This window comes from Pollicipes pollicipes, unplaced genomic scaffold, assembly GCF_011947565.3.
Source record: "Pollicipes pollicipes isolate AB1234 unplaced genomic scaffold, Ppol_2.1 Scaffold_7262;HRSCAF=8765_pilon_pilon_pilon, whole genome shotgun sequence".
Lineage (NCBI taxonomy): Eukaryota > Metazoa > Arthropoda > Thecostraca > Pollicipedomorpha > Pollicipedidae > Pollicipes > Pollicipes pollicipes.
In genome coordinates, this window is record NW_023597055.1 from 13524695 (window position 1) to 13542194 (window position 17500).

The following is a 17500-nucleotide window of genomic DNA, read 5'->3' on the forward strand; positions in this document are numbered from 1 at the left end:
AAGACTCCAGAAACTAACAGCGATATATGCTTGTGTACCATCATTACCAACATTCATGTGAATCCCCCTCCATACCCGATAACTCAGTTGGACGGCAGCACACGAATATGCGTCACCACCACCATCACAACCATCACACCACCATCACGAAACCTGTCGCTAAACTTCGGTCATACCCTGGTGCATTTATTTTCGATGCCTCCCTCACACCGAGATGGGGGCTTGGGAATCACGCGATGTAGCAAAACAAAGACCTTTCTCCGGAGCACTTTGTTTACGTTCCGGAGCTGTCGAAGGCTTTCAGCCGAGATCTCTCACTCGGCTTCGCCGGCTGGTGTGGAGTGGACGGCAAAATCCAGTTTTGAGACGTCAGCAGCATTTGCGTCAGATCTTTCCGACCGGAGAAGGCTGCTTCGGTATGGTGACGAGACACGTGCCTGTTTTCCGGTCTTGGTTCCTGGTTCCCACTTGTTCCTTTCGACAAAAAAAACTCTTTTTTTCCATTTCCACTCATTTTTTCGACAAAACAAATCCCTGAACATGGTTCCTGCTGGTTCTTTCGACAAACCAGGATCTTGGGCCTTGGTTCTCACTGGTTCTTTGAACAAAACAAGACCCTGGACCCTGGTTCTCTCTGGCTCTTTAACAGGCCATGGGCCTGGCTCCTGGTTCCTGGTTCTCATTAATTTGTTCGAAAACAGTACGCGACAACCAGTTGTCGCGAATAACAAGTACAACATGCATATTTTGTTTTTACATTGATTAAAAGTCACACACCACAGGCAAGTCAAACAGTCAGTATGCGTTTATGATATCAATGCAATTAACAAAGCTTAACTGCTAGTTATGGATCATTTGCCAACAGCTTACAAGTGAGCGTCTGACACCTAAAGCTATGGCATATGATAACCCACATATTCCTGCTCTCCGTCATGTCAAAGCTACGGCACTACAGGCCAAAGTAAAACGATCAGAACGTCCTGGAGGCCACCACTGCGACTAAACCAAGCCTTAATCGGCTAGTGAAGATCATTAGCCCAGAGCTGAGAAGTTGAGTGCACGACACCTGGAACTATTACACAGGACGATTAACATATTTCTGGCTTCCCCACCGAAAGAGGAAAGTCACACACCACAGTCGAGCCGAGCACAGCATCTGCTTTTACTACCCTTATGACCTTTATAAAGGCTCCTCTGTTGGTTGACACAGATGATTGCCTGCACACCTTAGAAGTAGTGCCTAAACAGATGCTAAGATATTTACGGGACTGATCCCGCAATATGTGCAATTGAAAAGCAACCCTAAAAGTACACTACCCAGCCGACTACTGGCAAACACAGTCAGGCATGGTCCTGTATACCTCCACTGCAGCTAATAAAGTTTTGTTGTAGTTAAGACCATTACCTGACATTTACAGATGTAATGTAATATTTTACATATGTAAAATACCTTACCTGCTAAAATACCTTACCTGTCCAGCTGCCAAGTATGGATACCTACAGCTGGACCCATGTGTACTCATGATTGCAGAATGTAGAAGTGTCGATTGGGATTGTGCACCAACGTTTCTAGAATAACCGTGCAACCCTCTACACCGCCACGTTAGGGTTAATCATCGAAGAACAGAGAACGTCTCAGAAGACCACCGGCCCCCCGCGGCCTTGTCTCCTTTGAGGGGAAGTATCTGAGATGATGACACAGATTTTAAAACCACATGCTTGTTGGTGTCCGCCAAACCGCGTACAACCTTGGCAGCCATCTAGCTCGGCCCAAAAGCAAGTTGAAAACTGCTAAAAAAGTTGAAAACGAAAGGACTGGAATGATTTACTGATGCGCATGTGAACGTAGAGAGGAGCATATGTGAAGGGCCTACCAAGGCGTAAAATCAGAATTTATTATTATGATTTTACTCCATTGCTTTTTTCATCTCTAGAATGATCACTGACACACTTTTAAATGCAAAACCGTGGTTGCTGATATTTGAGAGTTCACAAAATTGTAGAATCATAGGACTAGAATGGAAAAGGGTAGTGTTTGAGACAATGTACAACACGGGCGCGAAAGGTCGTTGGAAGGTCGCTGTATAAAGCTATTAAAACGCTTTATAATGCTGTTATTCCAACTGATGTTGCTCATGTAGTCCTCGATATAGCCGGAGGGCACATGCGGCAAAAGGCTTTATCCCTGAGACCTGGCATCATAAGTCACAATTTACATGGGTCGATGTCCACAAGTGTCCATGTGACAGAGGTTTCCAAGAGCTGTTCAAGGCCGTTTTCCGCGCATCATTGTCACATTGCAGCATGCTTGGTTTTGCAGATTACAGGAGGCGTGTATAAATTTCTCCTTTTACCTCTATGGCCTGATTTGACCTATCAAAGGTTGAGTGCTACGGTCATTGCTCATTGTTCTACCTGATGCAACTTGCGAAGATCTCTCCAATTCCATTTTCCTTGTGCCTCTAGATGGCTTGGGTGTGTATATTTCAGGGTTGGCCTCCAGGAGCTCAGTTTGAGGCGGGGTGAAAAAGAGCCAGTAGGGCTAGGGTTTACCTGAAAAAGATTAAAAGATGTGATGTCTTCAACGCTGCGGCTCTGGCCGCTATTGGGAGCAGAACACCTTAAGACATTCGCGTGCCTCTTTTTGCCTTCGACGTAAAGGGGACTCCCCGATGCAAGCAACTGTAAGTCAGGCCAACGCAAGGCTGGAATGTGGGTTAGTTGGTTGAAACATACAAATTACACGACTCCCGCCCTCGGCTGCAGTCTCGTAGCTCTTTGTCTATGCTAGCCACTCAAAGGGAGTGTTCCACATTTGTATGGAGTTTTGAGCTGATATAACGGTTCTGAAGATTATTTGAAGCAGCTCTCAGCCCTGCCCTTCTTAAGACATGACACCTTCTATTTTCTGAGTTGCGCGCCCGCGAAGATGTGCAGATCATTGCGTGCGAAATAACATCGTTGAAATCCTGCCATTCCATTGGTCATGCGTCGCCCAAGGTCAGGAAAAATATAATAGTCGAGTCACTCATATCTGGATCTCGTGAGCACGATTTCCAGATACAACGGTCGGCAAGTGCCTTTCAACAAATGCCGTGCGGCCCTCGCGAAAGTTTCCCGCGAATTACGTTTTATGCTACATAATGCAAGAACCCATACATTCTTCCTAGTTATTACGGAAATGATGCTTGCAACAGAATAGCGTAAGAACAGTGTTATAAATGAGCATATGGATACGGGCAAGCGCCTTACACTCATGGGCAAATTTGCGAGAGCACTATGTGAAAGGGCTAAAACACGAGCACCCAACGCCACGGCCACCTCTCGGGAGATCGAAGTACTGCAAGCAAGTGCTGTGAAACAAACGTGCCATGACGCAATCAAACAACGGCGCTTTGAGGAGCACGCTTTGATTAAAGATAATGCTCCACATTTGAAGATACTTAAGCAAGCATCATATATGATAAGATAAGCTCACTTATAACCATTAGTATACTTTAAAGTAGTTAAGACCGCTCTATACAACAAAGGTTGCCTATCTAGTAAACATGCTCTTCAATACGTCGTCGTTCGTTTGCGTCATGGAACGTTTATATGACGCTGAGGTGCTGCCAAACTAGCTGTGCGCAATTGCCACCATACCATTAATTTGCTGCACTTTGATGACCTGGGAGGTGGTCGCGGCGGTGCTGGACGTATGGCCGTGACGGTGCTGGACCACATGTTGTTATGTGCTCGTGCTTTGGTCCTTTCTTGTGATTGTTCTCATTTATCTTCACGTTTGAATGGTGCACTTGTATTCACATACTCAGTAATGACGCTATTGTTAGGTTATTTGGTTAAAAGTGTTATATCTGCAGTAATTACTAAGGAGGCCCAACTTCCTGTATTATGCATTCCAAAACATGACTCATGATCGAAGCTTACGCAGCGTGCACAACATTAGTTGGGAGCAAACTGAATGCGATGATACCTGGAGATGGCATTCACGAAGGCTAGATATGTTCGATGATTTTATTATTGTTGGCTTAGAACGATGCATGAGAAATTGAGTGGCAGAACTTGAATGTCGTTTTAATGACATCGTGCATCACTGAATAGCCTTAAAATAGTCAGCACGATGCAGTCTGCATATCTTTACGGGCGTGAAGCTCCGAAAGCAGAGGACCTTACGTCTTGAAAAGGGCAGGACTGTGAACTGTACTGAATGATCTTTAAAGTGGTCATTTTAGTTTCAAACGCCATACAAGTGTGGAACGCTCCCTTTAATGTGAAGACAGGCAAGATGGAGGCTACGTGGCATATTCTGGATCATTCCATTGTCGGGAAAACGTATATGTATGTGACTCATTTTTGCTATTAAGAAGTTATGTTCACACCCAGTCTTTTGCGATACTACCCCCCCCCCCCTCCCATTGCTATACTACTTGTATAGTACTCCGACTCTGAGAAACCCAGATATATGACACATTAAAAGAATTTATGGTGGCTATTAGGTTTGGTTTACTACATGCCGCCTCGGCCAAGTCCGGCTTCTGCTATTTTACCGTTCACCCATGTCCAACGTAGCCTCTAATCTGGAGCTTTCAAACGCGCCAGCCAATCAGCTGCCATCCCTGATGCTGCTGCTGCTGATGACATTTGCTACGAATAGTTCGATGGCCCAACGCACATTATACATGAGAAGCTGTCCAGCGGCGGGCCGGGTGGGTTTAACCCCCAGGTTGGTGGGTGTTTTATTTGCCTCATATCTGTGCCGAAACGAACGTGCGCTCTGGGTATGGACTAATTCCGGGCACGTTATGGTGTTTTAGTAGCGAGTCATGAGCCCCTGAAGCTTATAGCGTATGAAAACGTGGGAAACAATATTTGAAAAAAAGAAAAAATAGAACAATGGTAGGCGGCTCCCGGCAACCTCCTTAAAAGCAATGCTCGTTTAAAGGTACAATGTAATGCTCGGGACGCGTTAGATATAAACAGAATAAAAAATAAACTGATGTCATGTTTCAAGCTGAAACAATATTGAAGACGGAGCGATGGGCGATTTTCCTGAAAACTGCTCTCGGATGATGCAGGTTTGCATTGTCAACAGCAGGATTCGAGTCGTGGAACACAGAACGCATTCCTGCCACATTTAGTTGTGACAAATACGCAGCTGGAGATTGAAAACACGACCATACATCACTAGATACCAAATGACATCAGCACATTTTCACAATTCATATTCATCAGTAGTACGATCTTAGACTTACACATGAGAGGCACGCGCATGACAAGGAAAAAGAGAGCAGGTCACTCGGTTACGAACATGTTCTCTTTTTGAACAACAGCCAGCAATCTGGTCAATAAAACCATTAACCTTTGTGGCATATCAGTCTATCCTACGATGTGGAACTGCAAAGTAAATCGCTGGTGGCGTCTTTTCCGCTCGGATGTAATTATTTTGCACAACAATACTGGACACCACAAAGGCTGAAGCCTTCCCAGATGTTCCCGTTGAGTTGCTCCATTTCGAAAAGAACACTTGCAATAAAGGTCGAGCCGCGCTGACTTCACCTCGGTTAGGTCACTTGACTGACGTCACGCGACGTCACGTCACGCGCCAGGATGCGGATACTTCGCCGGGCGGGAACACACACGTGACGGATGCCATGACATGGCGGACCACTGCTGGACTGGCTGTCGGTGAGCAACGGAAGCTGGTTATCAGAGAGCGCACGGATGTCTTTCCTGAGGTTTCGTACCACGTCCGTCTGCACGGGAGCCGCGCTGCGAACATCCCCGCAGCGGTACCGTCAAAACCTGCGCTGGGGAGGGCTGGAGGGAGTGCAACGCGATTAAGTGGCGACGTACCAGATCCCCATGACCCCGATGATCCCAATGATCCGATAATCCCGATGATCCCAATAATCCCGGTGACCAGATCCCGATGATCCCGATGATCCCAGATATCCCAATGATCCCGTTGACCAGATCCCGATGATCCTGATGATCCCGATGATCCCGATGATCCGAATGATTCCAATGATCAGATCCCGCTGCGGGGCGGCCGCCCTGGCATCGCCGACAGCGCGACCGTCGCCGCCGCCGTCGCCGGCTGTGCGTCAGGTAAAAGCGTCGGAGGCAGACAGTGATGGTGCGGGTGCTGGCGCCGGAAGACGTCCTCCGATTGAGAGCCTCTGGCTCTGCCAGCCGTGACGCGGACTGCTTCTCCGAGCAGAGGTCCTCCTGAACTGAGCCGCGAGGAGCTGCAGCACAACACATCAGGCCTTCGCTGAGCAGCGGTCCGCCCGAGCTGACCTGCGAGGAGTTGGAAGCAGAACATATCAGGTCTTCTCCGAGCAGCAGGTCCACCCGAGCTGACCTGCGAGGAACTGGAGCAGAACACATCAGGTCTTCTCCGAGCAGCGGTCCGCCCGAGCTGACCTGCGAGAAGCTGGAGCAGAACGCATCAGGTCTGCGTTATTAGCCCGATGGGTGCGTGACGTGGTCGGATATCGACCAATCCGACACGCTCAGGAATGAAAGCGAAAATTTGTTAAACAACATGAAACACTGTTCCACCAGTCCTTCGTTGCGATGCCAGGCGTGTTAAAAAAGACTCGAGCACACGGAGTCCCACTCATCCGACACGGCAAGGCATATGAAACGCTATTATGTGCACCTCGGCCCCTAACGGCACAGCAGCAGGCCTCGGCACTGTAGCTCAGTGCCACAACAGCGCCGTGTTTCGACAGGTTCTCATCGCCTCTGCACGAGGAGGTCGCCGAGAGGCCGGCGTCCGTCAGCGTCGAGTACTTCGTTCCTCCTCGTCTTCCAGTGGCGAGGGGTGCGATTGCTCCGGCCTAGCCGCGCCTCTCTGGCATGGTCCCACCATGGACGGGGGCATGTGGCCGCCTGGCCACGCTCGCCTTGCGGCGTCAGCTCGTCCACATGTATGGTGATTGGACGATGCGCGCCTGCTGTATGCACGCATGGCTGGTGCGGTCGTCATGGTATTAACACCATGGACATGGATACCAAGGTATGTCAGCTTTGTATCTGTGATTTTGGATTCAGTGTCATGTTGGAATGACAATTGGCTGTGGAATGTCATGCTTGCTTTCCTCATACGATGCGTGGAGTGGTTTAACACCCGGGTGGGCCGGTTGGATACCCCTCCGCTCGGATGGGGGGTTCATTTTTACCCCTAAGATCTCAGGAACTAAGAAAAATTAGAGACACCAAATTTACAGGGAGTGTTAACCTATACGTGAACTCACGTAGGTAAAAGTTTGAGCTTCCTAGGTCATGACCTTCGGGTGAAATAAGGTCAACAAGGTCAAATTCCAGGCTGGTCTCCAAAATACCCCATGAACCTAGGTACTTGTTCTAAGCAGATTTATCATGTTTTCAAGGTCAGCGACCTTTTTACATTTTGAAGATCATGATGACCAAATCGTACAAGACTACTTCGAGCGTTTGCGGTTGAATATGGACAAATAATACGCTAGGCAGTATGTTCCTGAAATACAAAATGTTGACCTGGATCATTTTAGGTCAGTGACCTATTCTGACCTTTGACAAGCTCATGGAAAATATAAAATGCGGCTCCTGTTATCAATAAACTTGAAAGATGACCACCTGAAACTACCGCCGTAAACAGGCTATAAAATATTTAAGCAGTTTGGCTTTGACCTTGGTGTGATCTTTATACCTGACCCTAGGTCCATTGAACTTGTTCATGCAGTTGCTGTGTTGCTTAAGAAAGTATCTCAGAGATATATGGCTTCGTCTAACACTCCGTTGTTGCATAAGATTGAACGATTCCCAAGAAATTGACTTCGCTGAATCCATGGCCTGACTTTCACCTGCCGTAGGTCAGTGACCTTACTAGGTACGTCCAAGTTTTCCCAAACTTAACGATCCGCTATTTCATAATCTACAGCTGTGCAGGATTTGGCGCGGCTACGCCGTGCCGTTCGGAAACAATCCTGGAAAACCTTTAGGGGTCAAATTGACGCCCACCCGGAACGCGTAACACGGGTGACGCCCACGCGGACGCGGTAACAGACATTGTGCCCTCATCCGAGATTTATCTGCAATGGAAATTGGTAATCTCATCCACATAACATGAACTGGCTTTCTGTGCATTAACGGTGCGCATGAGTGGTCTATACCAGCGTATGAACTATGTTATGGAACGATGACGTATTTTTGGTTACTACTATTCCGTGTTGCGTTACAGGCATTGTGATAGTTCGTTCTCTCTGTCATTTGTACGTCATCAGGTGCTGACCCCGGTGTTGATGAGTCACTTACGGTTTTCACTAAGACACCCAGTAGCATGTATTTGTCATCAGGGATCGACTGTACGGCCCTGTGTGTGTCCTGTGTTTTGGTGATGAAGCCACTGTGGGGGCCCGTTCTGTGTGTACCTGTAGTAGGAGACGACTAGAATGTCCTATTCTGTGTGGTTTTGTCGTGGGAGACCAGCCAGAATGCCCTGTTTTGTCAATCTTGTCATGCTGCATGATGAGTGTTTTGTAAAAACGCATGAAGTTCAAATAATCGAGAAAGTATGCCAAGGTCAAATTACAGCGAACTGATTCATGGTATGCGGTCATGTTTTATCGCAAGTTGACCGGACTGGTCACTGGTCACCGGACAGAAGTATGCCCCGCTGTGATTGGCCAGCTAGTCACGGGACAGAAATACGCCGCACTGTGATTGGTCACGAATCACCGGACAGAACTATGCCGCACTGTGATTGGTCACTGCTCACGGAACAGAAATATGCCACACCGTGGTAGGGACCATCCAGCCTCATCGATCTCGCTGTTGTGCCGTGCTTAGTTATTTATACAGCAGTAGGTTTAATTCTCTGCGGGGGGGTAGGCGTGATCTTCCATGACCTTATTTGAATAATGGCACGCCATAACGACATACGCTGATGGACGACCACCATTATATGATGCATCATGCTATCATGGGCATCTCGGGCTATAAAGTCGCAATGTTCGCTATTGCCATGGTTCACATAGTTATAAAAATACGTTGGGATACCGAAATACACTCGACTCCAAGAATCTGTCCAATACGACAGCCACAATTTAAAGTGGCGTGGACCGTGTTCAATGACACTAACGCAAGGTTTCAAATTTAAAATCCGATACGGCTTTTGCGTAGTTTTGGGCGTGCCCTTGTTTTCATCTCCGATATTCTGTCTTCATCCAACCATGGTCAATATCAGAACTCCACATGCACGGAAGGCGTACAAACATGACCGCATGGTGGCAACAGCGGAGATCGCCACAATGTAGCCCGGGGACGGTCGGAGTCGAGTGGGGCCCGCTGCTTATTGCCCCAGGCCCATATGTCTCCAGGATACTTACGCGAGCTCAGGGCCCGTGCTGTCAGGCGATCGTCCCCAGGGCCAGGGGGCGCAGAAACCGGCCGCGCGCCGCGCCGTATAGCTGCTTCGGCGCACGTCACGCGCAGCACGGCCACCCCGGCGTACGTCACGCGCCGTGTGGATCGCCCCGCTGCACCGTCCACGCGCCGCACGGCCACTCCAGCGTACGTCACGCGCCGCACGCCGCACGGCCGCCCCGGCGCATGTCACGCACCGCGCTATGTAATGACCTACTGCGCCGGAAAATTACGGATGGAACTGCCTCTCATTAACCGCCGCTGATGCGATTTGGGCAAGCCGCTTAGATTTGACAGAGGGGTGGGTGCGGCGGCTCGGGTTCGGAATGGATAGAGGACATCATTCATCAGATCACCACAGCTATGACGTCGTCACGTCCTCGAAATACGTAATTTATCAGGTCACCACGTACACGTCATGCAGATACCACGTCACCACATTAGATCGCAAAGTCACTGCAGCCATTAGGTCACCACATAATTGGGACGACGTGATCTGTCGCCGCATATGAGAAGTTCGAAATGCGATAAAGTATCGCACAGCCATGCAGTAACTACAGGAAAATGTTCATCACTGTCATCAGGTGTCAGCTACCATGCTAATCAGGGCACCACAATGAACTGATGAACGCAAACATGATGCTATCTCCTTTATACGGGCATCGACTTGTCAGATCATCATGAAAATGGGCTATCAGGTCAACACTCCGACCGGGTTATCACAGCATTGGAGTCAGAGCGGCAATGCGCAGTAGACCGTTACGCGCGGAGGCGTGAGATGAAGAAAAACTGTTTGCGTCTACGACAAAAGTTCAGTCCAGGTTTGGTGGTGCTTTTCGCGTGTCTGCGCTGTGTGACGTACAGGATTTCTTAAACTCTATGGTGTAAAGGGGTGGGGACTGATTTGACCCCAAAATGTTTTGACTTCTTCTAGACGTGATCTGCGCATATTACATCTAAATTTAGGGAACATCGTACGCGCAGAGGCGGTTCTGGACGTCAGTTTGATAGTGACCTTTAGCGAAACTTGGCATTAATGCTAAGGTGGTGACCACCGCGGAACAGTGCCCACCGTCTTATATTTATTGGAGTGGCTGCTTGGTTTAGGGTGTTTAGAGCGAATGTAAACAGCCGCATCATGGGTATCATTATTTCAAGATACTGGCATGCCTCTGTCATGTTGCTGTTGGTATATATATACCAAAAACAGCATGAAGGGAGCCGTTCGAGAACTAGAACAACGGGGATTTGCACACTGTGCGAATCGCATTGCGATCGTTGCATAACGAAACGACTTATTACATACCATCATCACTTATGTGCCACACACATCATCTAAAAAATAACAGCATGTCCGAGGCAAGTTCAAAAACGCTAGCAAAGAATGAATGACTTATTGCGGTAAACAGAAACGATGGCACCGGCAGCGAGCCGTCAAGGGACGGCGGACACTTCAACACGTCACGTGTCTCTGCCATCAGCTTCAACAGGTTACTGTAAAATCAGGTGTCCCTCCCCCCTGCGGAAACCTAAATTTTTCGTGGCACATGCTAACACGCGTCAGCACCGTAATTGCGTGTGTTGGTAAGTGCATTTATGAGCAACGATATGCATTTAAATAAGACAGTATTAATAACCTTATTCCTCGTAGAATATCCACGAGATTGGAGAGTCGGATATGCTAATATTTCGGCCACATGCCTTGATCAATGTGTCAGTTCAAATGCATCGCAATATTTTTTTTGTCCATGTGTTTACCCCCCTCTAAAATGTGTGAGGCTCCTTGTTTGTGACTGTATATTTTTGCGAGGAATCAATTTCGTTTCATGCTTGATAATCTGCCCAGTAGTGCTCAAGATAACAAGGGGTCTGAATGACCCCCCCCCCCACCCATATCATTACGCAGGTTTGACAGGCCTTAAATAATGAACATAATTCAGTTTAATAATATTCTCCAGCAGAATAATCATTCAATGTCCCAACGTAGGCAAAACGTAAGGCTTTATAGTCAGTCGGCATATAATGCGGTTCACCTGTTCACATTCGCACGGAACTGACATCGCAGTAAGTGCGCAATGCTTTCTCAAGGTAATGTTATCGTCGGGTGTCACCACACGGGACGGCGCACCGACCCGCAGCAAAAACGCAATGCAAGGCGACAGATGCTCTAGCAGGTTAATTGCAGGCTTCTGAAGACATGGTGCGATCAGGTTTCGGTGGCGATGGGCTTCAGTGGTCTGCGTCGGGGCTATCCGACCGGCAAATGACCGGCTGAAATGACGCCCAACCCGACATAGATTATGCGTGCAGACGTCTATCTGCACCCCGCAGGACCCATTTCGATGAAGTGGATAGATTAATGAACGGCTCGAAAACCGTGTGTTTGCGGCGGAATATTAGTTAGCGTCTTTGTCATTTGTCATTTGTCATGCTGTCATTTGTCTCCAAAATAAAATGATGCCGGGTTTTCAGAGCAGAGCTAGCGAGTTATGCTATTTGAAGACACTGCTAAATGAGCCGGTTAAAAATAGACGAAGTTAATTTTAACATCGGAAGTGCACACAAGGGTGAAAGGTGTACAGGGGGCTCGTGCACACCAACCCGTTAGGAAATGACAATGACCAGATTTCAAAAAGAGATATTGGAGGGCCCTACGCCAGTCAGGAGTCTCACTTCCGGGAGCCCAGGGCCATTTTGTTCATTCATTCATGAATTGAAGTATTCGCTCACGAAGCATTCGAAATCGATCTGAACGATCACTGCCTTACATGTGGCCGTTATCGCCGTCCGTTAGAATTCGCCTGGTGTTAGCTACGGGCGGACGCTGCGCGGCCATGGGGAGACTGCAACACACGACAGCGATATTTTTGTTCCAAAACACGGCGAGCGAGCATGCTCAAAACTGTTTACTTTCAACGTTTTGAGCCCCGCATTAAACAGTAACAAAAAATAGATGAATACTCACACGAGAACTTGGGTTGGCCATATCAAAGCGATTTTGATCACCCTGTTTCGATCTACGCCGGTTCATTGTAGAAGGCCAGGAGTAATTATCTCCGTAGGACCTTGCTTTTACAGGGAATGCCCCTGGCTGTTATCAGCTTAGAAAAGGTCCAATCAAGCTTTTTCCTTAAAAAAAGGTGACACGCGTCGTCAAGCCCCTTCTATGGAACGTCAACGGCTGCATTGTCTATATCAGCGCTGAGTAGCTAGAGCGGATCGGCTATTTGGTGCAGTCATTGAATTCCCGGCTCTTGCATTTTATTGACTCCTAATTACAAGCAGAGTGACATGTTTGCGCGGTTTTTGCCTTTCGTTTTGGCTGAAAGGAAGTAAATACATCGTTTTTATACAACTTATAAAAATGGCACAATCGATATAAATTGAAGCAAATCAGATGAGTGTTTTCCTTTTCAACAGCAGAAGCCACATTCTTCAACCCGGCGCCTCTCCCGGTTACCAAAACTCTGTCTGCGTCTCAGATCTACCGATAACTAAAGACATATAAATGCTTAATGTTATACTTATGACATTAGCTAAGACAATTTAGATGTTACGTTTTGCGGCAGAACAACCATTAACAAAACTCAAAGTTTTTCGCTCATGAAGTGAGGAAAGAGCTTCTTCCCTACGGTCATTTCCCTTACCGGCTATGGATTTCAGTTTTCCTTTTCACGGTTATGTCACGCATTGAGCCGCATACAAACAGTGTCGTAACGCTCTCCGCGGTTTAATCCCTGCGTATGTTTATTCGACTTCAATAACGTATATTTTATTCAACATCAGAGCAATTACTCATTTATAACTGATTTTACACATTTTTCACGCATGTTAAACAAAAACGCACACGCACACACACGTACAAACTGCAGCAGCCTGCAAACATTGTAAATACCACTAAATCGCCACAAGTCGCAGCACCAAACGTACCACAAAAGCGTACACTTCGGTAGCCCAAACTGCTCCCTTAAATGGCACAAAAAGTAAGTCGTATGCCCTTTGGAGGCAGACGTCTGAAAATCTCTAAAACCACAGACCTGGTCCAGGCACCAATTCCTACAGCACCCTCAAGAATACGAAAGTGCTCATCACGGCACACGAGCTGCCTTAAAGAACCTTTCAGACGTCTCTTGCGACGTCGTCACCGCATGCAACAGTTCTGCAGCCCCACATTGCAACATTGCAAGCGCGGTTCCCACGGCATGACCCGGTGTGACCCCAGGCGTGACCCACTGCCTGTGAGCTCACTGACTGGCTCCCCACCGCCCGATCACACCACCAGCGATGGCGCCCTCGCCGCGTAGTCCCCGATGCGCTGCGCCGCGTAGTGCTGGCCAAAGTCGCGGTCGCAGCGCCGGCCGTGCTCCCAACCGCAGCCGGCGTCTCGCGTCCCGGCGTAGTCGCCGGTCAGCAGTGTGAAGTGCCGGCCGCGCATCGGCGAGTCGTGTCCCAGACCGGAGCCGGCCGGCATCAGCATCGGACGCGTCTTGCCGTCGACGCCGACGCCGACGCCGACGACCGCGCAGCGCCGCGCCGGCCCCCCGCGGCCCGCCATGACGCGCGCCGCCCGCCGCCGGCGCAGCAGCAGCAGCGTCACGAGCGCGGCGCAGAACGCGGCGACGAAGGCGACGGGCGGCGGCGATCGCGGCGGTCAGCCACCAGCCGCAGCCGAGGGTCCGCTTCGCTGAGCTCAGTCAGAAGACGGCCCGAGTCCACACAGCGGATCGGGAAAGCACTGAGGTGTTTGGCAGGTGGGCGGGAAGGTCCCAGCCACCGCGCCGACAGTTGCACACTAGGGGGTTACCGCTCACGTTGAACGCCTCGATGCGCTGGAGCAGCGACGTTATGTTCTCCAGCGTGCCCAGGCTGTTGCCGCCGAGGTTTAACACTTTGAGGTGGGGCAGGGAGTCCACTGCTGTCCGGGGGAACCACCTAAGTTGCGGGTTCATGCACAAGTGAACCTCCTCCAGGAGGAGGTTGTTACTGAAGATATGTCCCGTCACTGAGGACAACAGCTGGCTCTGGCACAGGCGAAATACACGAAGCCGATGCAGATTGTCCAAGTGCCGCGGCTTCAGTGACGAGAAATGGTTTCCGCTTGCGTCTAGCTTCTCAAGCTGCGGAAGAGCAAGTGACGCGGCTGGGAATGTTTCCAGCCGATTATAGCTGACATTGAGGGCGCGCAGCTCATACAGGTACGCAAAGGCCTCGGCATGCACGCTGTCGATGCTGTTCTCGGCCAGTGACAGGCTATGTAATGATCGCAGTTCGAAGAAAGCGTGGAAAGGCACTGCCTGCAAACGGTTGCCATTCAACGCCAGAGTCCTGAGCCGGGCCAAGTGGCGAAACGACTCCGATGGAAGGTGCGTTAGCCGGTTATGACTCAAGTCCAGTGTCACCAGCTCGCCCAGGTTTTCGAATGCGTTTCTGGCGACGGTCCTGATCCTGTTCCCCCCAAGGTTGATGTCTTCAGCTTCAGCATCCACCGAACACCGGCCGGTCCAGCACCGTCAGCCGATTGCCGCTGAGGTCCAGACGCAGCAGTCGACGGAGACCTTTAAACGAGTCGGGGAGCAGACGGAGAGCAGGTTGTCCTCTAGTCTTAGCTGCTTCAGCTCCTCCTGCATGACCAGCTGTCCTTCCCCGAGCGATGTAAGGCTGTTATCTGCCAGGTTCAGCTCACGCAGGCTCTGGTAGAAGCCGAGTGTGTCCTCTATGCTGCCGATCCTGTTGCCCTGAAGTCGGAGGATGTGAACGCGCGGGTCCAGGGAGATAGGCACCGCGTCGAGACGGGAGTGGCTGCAGTCCGACGTGCTTGGTCGACAGCGGCACTGCTCCGGCACAGGGCCGCCGCGAGGTCGCAGATGATCGCCAGAGTCACGAGCGCCGCCCGGACCACGTCCGGGGAGGACATCGTCCGCCTCGGTGATGGTGCCACTGCAGGGAGACAGAACGGCGGTCAGGCAAGCAGAGGGACGGTTAGGCAAACATTTCTTTGCCGGGCGATCCGGTGCGCGAGGCGACGGTGATGCAGCAAATAGTTCGCCTTTTGTTTAGGCGTCGACACGGGCACACACGGAACAGTAGTAAGGATGTTGTCGACAAGGCGACAAAGCTGTTCGAAACATAGCAGCGGTCTCAAAGCCTTTCGTCAAGGCGATCGAACTAGGCATCGGAGAGTGGAGACACTTTGGTATCGCGTTTCGGATAATTAAGAGCGTTGAGCTTAAAGTGCCGTCAATAAAACACTCGTATTGCATATCCCCACTCACATTACAATGAAAGCCCTCATAAATTCCTTCGCTAGCACCTGCGGGGGGGCTAGAAGTCAACCCTTTTCGGTTTTGGGACACTAGCCACAAAATCAAGCGGGCGAGATTGGGGCAGCATTTCAAAATCTAACTCGTATCTAAACACCGCTGTATAAATGCGTTGTATCGTGCCTGTGCCTGCGTGCGTTGCATGTCATTGTAAACGAGAGGAAACGATGAAATTTTGTTCGGCACCAGTTGCAAAGCTGCATGTTCAATAATGCCGAAAGATGTTAAAAACCTGAAGCCATATCAACATGTTGGTATCAAGGTGTTTTGTGCAACACGTAACGTCACCAATCACGTCACATATCTCAACTGAACGATGCTGAGGTGGGTTACGACAGTTATCGGTTGCTGTTCGAATTTTTCCGGTCCCGTGATTAGATTCTGAGATGGTAGTGGGCTGAGGGGTTACTTGTATTACCCAGACGTTCGATAATCGCCAGCTCACAGGCAGTGGCGGCGTTAATGTTAAACATCCCGGTCAGTGTCGGGGTATTTGTGTAACATTTTTAGCAACGCAGGGTAATTTGAACGACCTCAGTGAAGTGGATCGTTTATGAACTCTTTTTCACTGTCTAGTTTTGTGAACAGGATTGGCACGGGAATTTCAAGTGATGAAGAGGCGCTTGAACGACATGACTCCCTCGAAATGTTCACAGGGTAGATTATTAGCTGTGGTCTAATTATTGCCATACGTGGGTAAAAATCTACAAGCAACGCTAGCTCAACAAGATATATTCCTATATCAAGTTATTACGCCGATGCCGGAGTTCACCAAGATTTAGCGGCACTTCTGAAACTGCGTGATACACCATACATCCTGAATTGTCTCCGCTTCAGGTCAAAGTCAAAGTCCACTGGTCGGGCCGGACGCCAGCCTCCGTGCCATGTAAATGGGCAAGTCCAGACAGCACCAGCCTCCATGCCATGTAAATGGGCAGTCCAGACAGCACCGGCCTCTGTGCCATGTAAACGGGCAGGCCCAGACAGCCCTGGCCTCCATGCCATGTAAATGGGCAGGACCATGCGGGCACAGACCTCCATGCCAATGGGTCTGAGCTTGGTCTATTTGCTGGCAGAATAGCCCATGACAAACACCGGTACACACTAGTGACTCCGACTTGAAGCGAAGACAATTCAAATGCGTGGTGTGTCATGCAGTTTTAAAAGAAGATTCTTAAACGCGGGGACATTCCTTCTCATTGTATAGACTTTCTATCCATAATGTTTCCATCACTGAAATCTTCATCGATAGATTGTCTACACTATAGCCGCTTTAAATCGTTCTTGTTGTGTGAATAACTTTGCCTGGATCTTTATTTTGCTTTCTCTTGTATGGCTAGAAATGTGAGGAATTTCCAAGATTACTCTTGGGGATCCGGAACTTGTCAACTTATGGTAAGTAATGATTCTTTTCTTTACAACCCTCCGCAGCTTTCCAAGAAAACGATGTTTTCATTTCAAAACAACCGCGTCTCTATTTTCCAGCCCATAACAACTCACTTAAAGCGCATTTGCATTTATCCTATTGTCACACCGGAGTTGACTCGAGTCTTAAGTTCATTCATAAACATAAGCGGTTTAAAGCCTCCCCATTTGCAGCCTTTGGGTAATATGTTAGAACTTAGGAGCCATAGAGAAGTGGGGTGAGAGAATGCCGACGAACAGAAGAACTTGTACAAAGGACATTCAGGAAAACTCGACTAGATGGCCTTAGGTCTGACAAATTGTTGGCAATCTCTGACAAATGTCTTGAAGTAATGAAGGCGATT

The 17500-nt window shown here is 49.1% G+C and overlaps 1 protein-coding gene across 1 annotated transcript in view; it reads right to left on the reverse strand.

Moving 5' to 3' along the window:
• Window positions 1–16772, reverse strand: part of LOC119113461 (leucine-rich repeat-containing protein 4B-like) — a 23219-nt gene extending 6447 nt beyond the window's left edge. The window contains exons 1-4 of the mRNA XM_037237772.1: window positions 16767–16772; window positions 14975–15146; window positions 14223–14884; window positions 13709–13897 (exon numbers count right to left, since the gene is read on the reverse strand). Coding sequence (XP_037093667.1) covers window positions 13709–13897; window positions 14223–14884; window positions 14975–15146; window positions 16767–16772 — 1029 coding nt within the window. The remainder of the gene's footprint in view (window positions 1–13708; window positions 13898–14222; window positions 14885–14974; window positions 15147–16766) is intronic.
• Between the last annotated feature and the right edge of the window lie 728 nt (window positions 16773–17500).